This window comes from Rhinoraja longicauda, chromosome 34 (genome assembly GCF_053455715.1).
Source record: "Rhinoraja longicauda isolate Sanriku21f chromosome 34, sRhiLon1.1, whole genome shotgun sequence".
Taxonomy (NCBI): domain Eukaryota; kingdom Metazoa; phylum Chordata; class Chondrichthyes; order Rajiformes; family Arhynchobatidae; genus Rhinoraja; species Rhinoraja longicauda.
Window position 1 is genome coordinate 9558055 of NC_135986.1, and position 12205 is coordinate 9570259.

A 12205-nucleotide genomic window follows, 5' to 3' on the forward strand; every position below is an offset into this window, starting at 1 on the left:
CATCGAGACAGAGACCCCCTCTGTTTTTGGGGCAGGAGGAAGAGCGGGGGGGGGGTGGGAGGGAGGGAGGGAGGGAGGGAAGGTGGAAGAAGGGGAAGGAGAGATGCCTCCAAGTCCATCCACCTGAGGACAAAGTCCTCCAGCCCTCCTCTGGACCAGCGGATTTGCGTACTGGACCGTACGAGAAGGTCACGGATGGGCAGAGGAGAGTGAGTTGTCCGATCGTCCATTGAAGGAAGGAAGGGTGGTTTCAGGAGGTAAGACACTCTCGATCGTTCAATGTTGTCACCAAAACGCTGGAGTAAAGTAACTCAGGTGGCATCTCCGGAGAGAATGAACGGGCGATGTTTGGGGTCATAGAAACATAGAAAATAGGTGCAGGAGTAGGCCATTCGGCCCTTCGAGCCTGTACGCACCGCCATTCAATATGATCATGGCTGATCATCCAACTCAGTATCCCGTACCTGCCTTCTCTCCATACCCCCCTGATCCCTTTAGCCACAAGGGCCACATCTAACTCCCTCTTAAATATACCCAATGAACTGGCCTCAACTACCTTCTGTGGCAGAGAATTCCACAGATTCACCACTCTCTGTGTGAAAAAAAAACGTTCTCATCTCGGTCCTAAAAGACTTCCCCTTATCCTTAAACTGTGACCCCTGGTTCTGGACTCCCCAACATCGGGAACAATCTTCCTGCATCTAGCCTGTCCAACCCCTTAAGGATTTTGTAAGTTTCTATAAGATCCCCCCTCAATCTTCTAAATTCAGACTGATCAGTCCGACGAAGGGTCTCGCTCGACCCGAAACGTCGCCCATTCCTTCTCTCCCTAGATGCTGCCCGACCCGCTGAGTTACTCAGCATTTTGTGAATACACACCCACCAGCATCTGCAGTTATTTTCCTACACTCCTTTTATACGAGCCAAATAACCTACAAACCCACCAGCGTCTGCAGTTATTTTCCTTTTATACCGAGCCAAATAACCTACGAACCCACCAGCGTCTGCAGTTATTTTCCTTTTATACCGAGCCAAATAACCTACGAACCCACCAGCGTCTGCAGTTATTTTCCTTTTATACCGAGCCAAATAACCTACGAACCCACCAGCGTCTGCAGTTATTTTCCTTTTATACCGAGCCAAATAACCCACGAACCCACCAGCGTCTGCAGTTCCACACTCCAAAGACGTGCAGGTTTGTGGGTTAATTGGCTTGGTAAATGTAAGAACGTCCCCAGTTGGGTGTAGGATAGTGTCAGTGTGCGGGGATCGCTGGTCGGCTGTATCTCTGAACGAAACTGAACTAGAATCGACCTGCGTCTTTGGAGTGTGGGAGGAAAGCGAAGATGGACAATGGGGTGCAGGAGGAGGCCATTCGGCCCTTCGAGCCAGCACGCACCGCCATTCAATGTGATCATGGCTGATCATTCTCAATCAGTACCCCGTTCCTGCCTTCTCCCCATACCCCTGACTCCGCTATCCTTAGGAGCTCTATCTAGCTCTCTCTTGAAAGCATTCAGAGAATTGGCCTCCACTGCCCTCTGAGGCAGAGAATTCCACAGATTCACAACTCTCTGACTGAAAAAGTTTTTCCTCATCTCCGTTCTAAATGGCCGACCCCTTATTCTTAAACTGTGGCCCCTGGTTCTGGACTCCCCCAACAGCTATAGATACAGGGCAGAAACAGGCCCTTCGGCCCACCGGGTCCGCGACGACCAGCGATCCCAGCACACTAACACTATCCCACACACACACACACTAGGGACAATTTTTACATTTAACAAGCCAGTTTGCCTACAAACCTGCACGTCTTTGGAGCGTGGGAGGAAACCGAAGATCTCGGAGAAAACCCACGCAGGTCACGGGGAGAACGTGCAAACTCCGTACAGACGGAGCCCGTAGTCGGGGAGTCGAAGATTTCGTAGACTGAAGGAACCGCAGGTGCAGGTTACACAAAAAGCACACGAAAAGTGCTGGGGCAGGACGGTGGCTCAGCGGGTAGAGCCGCTGTCTCACAGCGCCAGAGACCCGGGTTCCATCCTGATCCCTGTGACCGAGTAGGTTTTCTCCGGGCGCTCCGGTTTCCTCCCACACTCCGAAGACGTGCGGGTTTGTCGGTGAATTGGCTTCTGTAACAATTGTCACTAGTTGTGTAAGATGGAACTAGTTTGAACGGGGTCGTTACGGACTCGGTGGGCCGAAGGGCCTGTTTCCATGCTGTATCACTAAATTGAAACTAAACTGAACTCAACTAAACTCAGCGGGTCAGGCAAGATCACGTCGGCGCGGAGGTAGAGTTGCCGCCTTACAGCGAATGCAGCGCCGGAGACCCGGGTTCCATCCCGACTACGGGCGCCGTCTGTAAGGAGTTTGCACGTTCTCCCCGTGACCTGCGTTTGGGTTTCCTCCGAGATCTTCGGTTTCGTCCCTCACTCCAAAGACGTGCAGGTTTGTAGGTTAATTGGCTTGTTATAAACGTAAAAATTGTCCCTCGTGGGTGTGGGATAGTGTTAATGTGCGGGGATCGCTGGGCGGCGTGGACCCGGTGGGCCGAAGGGCCTGTTTCCGCACTGTATCTCCAAACTAAACAATACTAAACAGTCTGAAGAAGGGTCTCGGCCCGAAATGTCACCCATTCCTTCGCTCCTGAGATGTATATATATATACACATATATATATATGTCTATACACATGCATATATCTAAGTCAGTGTGTATGCATGATTGCGTGTGTATATGCACGCATAAGCACACACATATATATATACTGAGATACCTATGTGTGTGTACATATGTATCTATATTTGTATGTGTACATATACAATATATATACATGTCTATATAATACACACATTCATATACACACACGTGTGTATGTGTGTGCATATGTGTATATATATGTGGATATGTATGCACACATACATATTCATTATATATACACACATTCACACATACATACACACAAACACATATACACACACACATATACACACACACATATATACACACAAACATTCACACACACACACATATATACACACACACATTCACACACACATATATACACACACACACATTCACACACACTCACACATATATACACACACACATATATACACACACACATATATACACACACACACACATATATACACACACATTCCAACACACACACACACACATATATACACACAAACATTCACACACACACACATATATACACACACATATATACACACACATATATACACACACACACACACACACACACACACACACACACACATATATACACACACACACATATATACACACACACATATATACACACACATATATACACACATACTTAAGGATAGCGGAGTGAGGGGGTATGGGGAGAAGGCAGGAACGGGTTACTGATTGAGAGTGATCAGCCATGATCGCATTGAATGGCGGTGCTGGCTCGAAGGGCTGAATGGCCTACTCCTGCACCGATTGTCTATTGTCTATTGTCTATTGTCACACACACACACACACACACACACACACACACATATATACACACACATTCCCACACACACATATATACACACACATTCCCACACACACATATATACACACACACATATATACACACACATTCACCCACACACACATATATACACACACACATATATACACACACATTCCCACACACACATATATACACACACATTCCCACACACACATATATACACACACACATATATACACACACATTCACCCACACACACATATATACACACACACATATATACACACACATTCCCACACACACATATATACACACACATTCCCACACACACATATATACACACACACATATATACACACACATTCACCCACACACACATATATACACACACACATATATACACACACATTCCCACACACACATTCCCACACACACATATATACACACACACATATATACACACACATTCACACACACACACATATATACACACACACACACACACACACACACACACATATATACACACACATTCCCACACACACATTCACACACACACATATATATATACACACATTCCCACACACATATATACACACACACATTCACACACACACACATATATATATACACACATTCCCACACACATATATACACACACACATTCACACACACACACACATATATATACACACACATAATTATATATTTGATCCTGACTACGAGTGCTGTCTGTACGGAGTTTGTACGTTCTCACCTGCGTGGGTTTTCTCCAGGTTCCCTGGTTTCCACCCACACTCCAAAGGCGTAGAGGTCTTTAGAGTAATTGGCCTGGTGTAAATGTAAACTGTCACTAGTGTGTGTAGGATAGTGTTAGTGTGTGGGGATCGCTGGTCGGCGTGGACCCGGTGGGCCGAAGGGCCTGTTTCCGCGCTGAATCCCTAAACTAAAATAAACAGACAGAGAGAGAGAGAGAAAGAGAGAGAGAGATTTTCACCATGTTGAAACAGTGCTTGGAAATATACTTAAACTCCTGACTTGAATGGCTATGATCTCAGTGTGTGCAGACAGGACAAGGTCGGATGGAATTTATTTGACCTTTTCTATCATAAACTGTATGTGTACAACAGGAACTGGAAATGCTTGCCCTGGAAATGTGTGTGTGTGTGTGTGTGTGTGTGTGTGTGTGTGTGTGGGTGTGTGTGTGTGTGTGTGTGTGTGTGTGTGTGTGTGTGTGTGTGTGTGTGTGTGTGTGTGGGTGTGTGTGTGGGTGTGTGTGTGTGTGTGTGTGTGAGACGAGACTCTGCAGAAGGAGCTTCACTATGTATTTGGAAGGATGGGAGGGGATCTTATCGAAACGTTGGGCTTAGACACGTTAAAGGCAGGAAACATGTTCCCAATGTTGGGGGAGTCCAGAACCAGGGGCCACAGTTTGAGAATAAAGGGGTAGGCCATTTAGAACGGAGATGAGGAAAGACTTTTTCAGTCAGAGAGTTGTGAATCTGTGGAATTCTCTGCCTCAGAGGGCAGTGGAGGCCAATTGTCTGGATGCATTCAAGAGAGAGCTAGATAGAGCTCTTAAGGATAGCGGAGTCAGGGGGTATGGGGAGAAGGCAGGAACGGGGTACTGATTGAGAACGATCAGCCATGATCACATTGAAAGGCGGTGCTGGCTCGAAGGGCCGAGTGGCCTCCTCCTGCACCTATTGTCTATTGTCTATAATGCATATCCCGGGAGGAACAAAAACCTGCAGATGATGGTTTAAATCGAAGGTAGACACAAAATGCTGGAGTAACTCAGCGGGTCAGGCAGCATCTCGGGAGAGAAGGGATGGGTGACGTTTCGGGTCGAGACCCTTCTTCAGACTGATTCACTCTGTGTCCGACCCTGGGAGTTTGTGTGTGATGGGACGGTCGGTGTAGAGGGAGCTACTTTGGGAGGGGGGGCAGCACAGCGGTAGAGTTGCCACCTCACAGCGCCGGAGGCCCGGGTTCGATCCCGACCACGGGCGCCGTCTGTACGGAGTTTGCACGTTCTCCCCGTGACCTGCGTGGGTTTCCTCCGAGATCTTCGGTTTCCTCCCGCACTCCAAAGACGAGCGGGGTTTGTAGGTTAATCGGCTTGGGTGAAATTGTAAATTGTCCCTAGTGTGTGTCGGGTAGTGCTAGTTTTCTTTGTAGATTTAGAGATACAGAGCGGAAACAGGCCCTTCGGCCCACCGGGTCCGCGCCGCCCAGCGATCCCCGCACACTAACACTATCCAGCACACACTAGGGACAATTTTTACATTTACCCAGTCAATTAACCTACAAACCTGCTCTGAATGAAATCAAGAGAGAGCTAGATAGAGCTCTTAAGGATAGCGGAGTCAGGGGGTATGGGGAGAAGGCAGGAACGGGGTACTGATTGAGAATGATCAGCCGTGATCACATTGAATGGCGGTGCTGGCTCGAAGGGCCGAATGGCCTACTCCTGCAATAGACAATAGACAATAGGTGCAGGAGGAGACCATTCGGCCCTTCGAGCCAGCACCGCCATTCAATGGGATCATGGCTGTATAAGAAAATAACTGCAGATGCTGGTACAAATCGAAGGTATTTATTCACAAAATGCTGGAGTAACTCAGCGGGTCAGGCAGCATCTCAGGAGAGAAGGAATGGGTGACGTTTCGGGTCGAGACCCTTCTTCAGACTGATCATGGCTGATCATTCTCAATCAGTACCCCGTTCCTGCCTTCTCCTCATACCCCCCTGCCCTATTTATTGTCTGCTGTCTATAAGCTGTGCCAGGCTGAACTGGTCACTCTGGGTACATCGCGCCTCTGAGACCTAATGTGTTTGTGCCGACAGGCGGGCGTGGGGGAGGGGGTGCCCGCCAGGTTTTGCCCCCACCGCCCGGCCCCCTGGAAGATGTCAAGTGGCGTCCATGATGCATCTATCGGAAGCTTCCTGCAGTTCGTCGAGGAGAAGGGCCTGAGGGCCTACAGCTCGCTAACAGGCCTGAGCTGCGGTTCCAAACGCCTCAGCCACTGCCTGCGTCACGAGATGAACCTGCTCTATCGCAAGACCAAGGTGGAGTGGAAGCAGAGGGACGAGGAGCCCAAGAAAAGGTAGGAAACGTAGCAGAAAATGAGGTGCAGGAGGAGGCCACTCGGCCCTCCAACACCGCCATTCTATACGATCATGGCTGATCATGCACAATCAAAATCAGGATCAATACCCCGTTCCTGCTTTCTCCCCATAGCAATAGACAATAGATGCAGGAGTAGGCCATTCGGCCCTTCAACACCGCCATTCTATACGATCATGGCACTTTGGTCAACGTGGGTTGTTTTTAAATGTGCTATACAAATAAAATTGACTTGACTTGACTTGACAATCAAAATCAGGATCAATGCGTGCTTTCCCCCCATATCAATAGACAATAGGATCAATACGGTCATGGCTGATCGTTCACAATCAAAATCAGGATCAGTTCCTGCTTTCTTCCCGTATCAATAGACAATAGGCAATAGGTGCAGGAGGAGGCCATTCGGCCCTTCGAGCCAGCACCGCCATTCAATGTGATCATGGCTGATCATTCTCAATCAGTACCACGTTCCTGCCTTCTCCCCATACCCCCTGACTCCGCTGTCCTTAAGAGCTCTATCTAGCTCTCTCTTGAATGCATCCAGAGAATTGGCCTCCACTGCCTTCTGAGGCAGAGAATTCCACAGATTTACAACTCTCTGAGTGAAAAAGTTTTTCCTCATCTCCGTTCTAAATGGCCTACCCCTTATTCTTAAACTCTGTGGCCCCTGGTTCTGGACTCCCCCAACTTTGGGAACATGTTTCCTGCCTCTAGCATGTCCAATCCCTTAATAATCTTAATACCCCTTGATTCTGTTAGCCCCAAGAGCTAAATCTAACTCACTCTTGAAAACATCCAGTGAATCGGCCTCCACTGCCTTCTGTGGCAGTGGAGGCCAATTCACTGGATGTTTTCAAGATTCACAACTCTCTGGGTGAAAACATTTTCCCACCGATTCACAACCAGAGATACTAGAGGAGCAAGATAGACCACTCCACCCTAAAAACCGTAGTACGTCACGGCGCCATTTTAGTAGCAGAAACTTGCAGGATCATTTAACACGAAAAATATCAAAAATCTGTGAATTGATAGATGAGATATATTCTGCTTTTTAATGGTATCACGCACGTCTTTGGGATGTGGGAGGAAACCGGAGCACCCGGAGGAAACCCACGTGGTCTGGGGTAGAACGTGCAAACTCCACACGGAAAAGTGCACACTCTCTCTCTCTCTCTCTCTCTCTCTCTCTCTCTCTCTCTCTCTCTCCTCTCTCTCTCTCTCTCTCTCTCTCTCTCCCTCTCCCTCTCTCTCTCTCTCTCCCTCTCTCTCTCTCTCTCTTTCTCTCTCTCTCTCTCTCTCACACCTAAACACACACACACAGTGCCAGAGGTCGGGATCGAACCGGCAGCTCTACCCACTGCGCCACCATCTGTGAATCCCATTGGGAACAATCTCATTAGGTCTTAAGTGATAGGAGTAAAATCAGGCCATTCGGCCCATCAAGTCTACTCCGCCATTCAATCATGGCTGATCTATCTCTCCCTCCCTAACCCCATTCTCCTGCCTTCTCCCCATAACCCCTGACACCCGCACTGATCAAGAATCTATCTATCTCTGCCTTAACAATACCCACTGACTTGTGGCCTCCACAGCCGTCTGTGGCAAAGAATCCCACAGATTCACCACCCTCTGGCTAAAGAAACTTCTCCTCATCTCCTTCCTAAAGGAACGTCCTTTAATTCTGAGGCTGTGCCCTCTGGTCCTAGACTCTCCCGGACTCTCCTCTGACTAAAGAAACTTCTCCTCGTCTCCTTCCCAAAAGAACGTCCCTTAACAGAAACAGACCATTCGGCCCAACTTGCCCATCCCAACCAACATGCCTCATCTGCACTAGTCCCACCTGCCTGCGCTTGACCCCTATCCCTTTAAACGTTTCACAAGGTCACCCGTTATAGGAGTGGAATTAGGCCATTCGGCCCATCGAGTCCACTCCGCCATTCAATCACGGCTGATCTATATCTCCCTCCTAATCCAATGGTCCCGCCTACTCCCCATAAACCTTGACACCTGTTCTGAGCAAGAACGTCTCTCTCTCCCTTAAAAACGTCCTCTGACTTGGCCTCCACAGCCCTCTGTGGTGATGAGTTCCACAGATTATCTACCCTCTGACTAAAGAAGTTCCTCCTCATCTCCTTCCTAAAGGAACGTCCTTTAATTCTGAGGCTGTGCCCTCTGGTCCTAGACTCTCCCACCAGTGGAAACATCCTCTCCACATCCACTCTATCCAGGCCGCTCACTGTTTGGTGCGTTTCAATGAGGCCCCCCCCCCCCCTCATCCTTCTAAACTCCAGCGAATACAGGCCCAGTGCCCACAAACGCTCATCAAATGCTAACACACTCATTCCTGCGATCATTCTTGTAAACCTCCTCTGGAGGTCCTGTCCGTGTACCTGTCCAAATGCCTTTTAAAATGTTGATATAGTATACACCTCGACGACCTCCTCTGGCAGCTCGTTCCATACCCCCTGTTAAATCCTTCCCCTCTCACCTTTACCCTATATCCTCTGGTTCCTGACTCCACTACTTCAGGTTAAAGACTCAATTTCCCTCGTGATCTTGTCCGCCTCTACTCACCGGCCCGAAACGTCACCTCTCCATTTTGTCCAGAGATGCAGCCTGACCCGCTGAGGCACTCCAGCATTTTGTGTCTATCTATGCAGCGCCGGAGACTCAGGTTCGATCCTGACTACGGGCGTTGTCTGTAAGGAGTTTGTACGTTCTCCCCGTGACCTGCGTGGGTTTTCTCCGAGATCTTCGGTTTCCTCCCACACTCCAAAGACGTACAGGTATGTAGGTTAATTGGCTGGGCAAATGTAAAAATTGTCCCTAGTGGGTGTAGGATAGTGTTAATGTGCGGGGATCACTGGGCGGCACGGACTTGGAGGGCCGAAAAGGCCTGTTTCCGGCTGTATATATATGATATGATATGATAATATGCTGCCTTCTTCAGTCTGACCCAAAACATCGCCTATCTATCCATGTTCTCCAGAGATGCTGCCTGACCCGTTGAGTTACTCCAGTGTCTTTTTTTGTGTAAACATAGAAACATATGGAAACATAGAAAATAGGTGCAGGAGGAGGCCATTTGGCCCTTCGAGCCAACACCGCCATTCATGGCTGATCATCCACAATCAGTAACCCCGTTGTGAGTCCAGAACCAGGGGCCACAGTTTAAGAATAATAAGGGGTCGGCCATTTAGAACGGAGATGAGGAAAAACCTTTTTCAGTCAGAGAGTTGTGAATCTGTGGAATTCTCTGCCTCAGAAGGCAGTGGAGGCCAGTTCTCTGAATGCTTTCAAGAGAGAGCTAGATAGAGCTCTTAAGGATGGCGGAGTCAGGGGGTATGGGGAGAAGGCAGGAACGGGGTACTGATTGAGAATGATCAGCCATGATCACATTGAATGGCGGTGCTGGCTCGAAGGGCCGAATGGCCTCCTCCTGCACCTATTGTCTATTGTCTATAACCCGTGCCTGCCTTCTCCCCATATCCCTTGATTCCACTAGCCCCTAGACCTCTATCTAACTCTCTTTTAAATCCATCCAGTGAATCGGCCTCCACTGCCCTCTGTGGCAGAGAATTCCACAAATTCACAACTCTCTGGGTGAAAAAGTTTTTCCTCATTTCAGTTTTAAAATGGCCTCCCCTTTATTCTTAGACTTTGTGTGTGGCCCCCTAGTTCTGGACTCCCACAACATTGGGAACATTTTTCCTGCATCTAGCTTGTCCAGTCCTTTTATAATTTTATATGTAAACCAGCATCTGCTGTTCATTATTTCTCCTTTATGTCCTTACACCTTCAATAGACAATAGACAATAGGTGCAGGAGGAGGCCATTCAGCCCTTCGAGCCAGCACCGCCATTCAATGTGATCATGGCTGATCACTCTCAATCAGTACCCCGTTCCTGCCTTCTCCCCATACCCCCTCACTCCGCTATCCTTAAGAGCTCTATCCAGCTCTCTCTTGAAAGCATCCAACGAACTGGCCTCCACTGCCTTCTGAGGCAGAGAATTCCACACCTTCACCACTCTCTGACTGAAAAAGTTCTTCCTCATCTCCGTTCTAAATGGCCTTCCCCTTATTCTTAAACTGTGGCCCCTTGTTCTGGACTCCCCCAACATTGGGAACATGTTTCCTGCCTCTAATGTGTCCAATCCCCTAATTATCTTATATGTTTCAATAAGATCCCCCCTCATCCTTCTAAATTCCAGTGTATACAAGCCCAATCGCTCCAGCCTTTCAACATACGACAGTCCCGCCATTCCGGGAATTAACCTAGTGAACCTACGCTGCACGCCCTCCATAGCAAGAATATCCTTCCTCAAATTTGGAGACCAAAACTGCACACAGTACTCCAGGTGCGGTCTCACCAGGGCCCGGTACAACTGTAGAAGGACCTCTTTGCTCCTATACTCAACTCCTCTTGTTACGAAGGCCAACATTCCATTGGCTTTCTTCACTGCCTGCTGTACCTGCATGCTTCCTTTCATTGACTGATGCACTAGGACACCCAGATCTCGTTGAACTCCCCCTCCTCCTAACTTGACACCATTCAGATAATAATCTGCCTTTCTATTCTTACTTCCAAAGTGAATAACCTCACACTTATCTACATTAAACTGCATCTGCCATGTATCCGCCCATTCACACAACCTGTCCAAGTCACCCTGCAGCCTTATTGCATCTTCCTCACAATTCACACTACCCTCCAGCTTAGTATCATCTGCAAATTTGCTAATGGTACTTTTAATCCCTTCGTCTAAGTCATTAATGTATATCGTAAATAGCTGGGGTCCCAGCACCGAACCTTGCGGTACCCCACTGGTCACTGCCTGCCATTCCGAAAGGGACCCATTTATCCCCACTCTTTGCTTTCTGTCTGTCAACCAATTTTCTATCCATGTCAGTACCCTACCCCCAATACCATGTGCCCTAATTTTGCCCACTAATCTCCTATGTGGGACCTTGTCGAAGGCTTTCTGAAAGTCGAGGTACACCACATCCACTGACTCTCCCCTGTCAATTTTCCGAGTTACATCCTCAAAAAATTCCAGTAGATTTGTCAAGCATGATTTCCCCTTCGTAAATCCATGCTGACTCGGAACGATCCCGTTACTGCTATCCAAATGCTCAGCAATTTCGTCTTTTATAATTGACTCCAGCATCTTCCCCACCACTGATGTCAGACTAACTGGTCTATAATTACCCGTTTTCTCTCTCCCTCCTTTCTTAAAAAGTGGGATAACATTTGCTATCCTCCAATCCACAGGAACTGATCCTGAATCTATAGAACATTGAAAAATGATCTCCAATGCTTCCACTATTTCTAGAGCCACCTCCTTAAGTACTCTGGGATGCAGACCATCAGGCCCTGGGGATTTATCAGCCTTCAGTCCCATCAGTCTACCCAAAACCATTTCCTGCCTAATGTGGATTTCCTTCAGTTCCTCCATCACCCTAGGTTCTCCGGCCCCTAGAACATTTGGGAGATTGTGTGTATCTTCCTCAGTGAAGACAGATCCAAAGTAACGGTTTAACTCGTCTGCCATTTCTTTGTTCCCCATAATAAATTCCCCTGC

At 48.1% G+C, this 12205-nt stretch overlaps 1 protein-coding gene across 1 annotated transcript in view; it reads left to right on the forward strand.

Moving 5' to 3' along the window:
- The window catches only part of LOC144609688 (neuronal tyrosine-phosphorylated phosphoinositide-3-kinase adapter 1-like), a 43410-nt gene that overhangs the window by 1022 nt on the left and 30183 nt on the right, over nucleotides 1-12205 (forward strand). The window contains exons 1-2 of the mRNA XM_078428193.1: nucleotides 1-257; nucleotides 6346-6605. The exon at nucleotides 1-257 is cut by the window's left edge and continues 1022 nt beyond it. Coding sequence (XP_078284319.1) covers nucleotides 6406-6605 — 200 coding nt within the window. The 5' untranslated portion in view covers nucleotides 1-257; nucleotides 6346-6405. The remainder of the gene's footprint in view (nucleotides 258-6345; nucleotides 6606-12205) is intronic.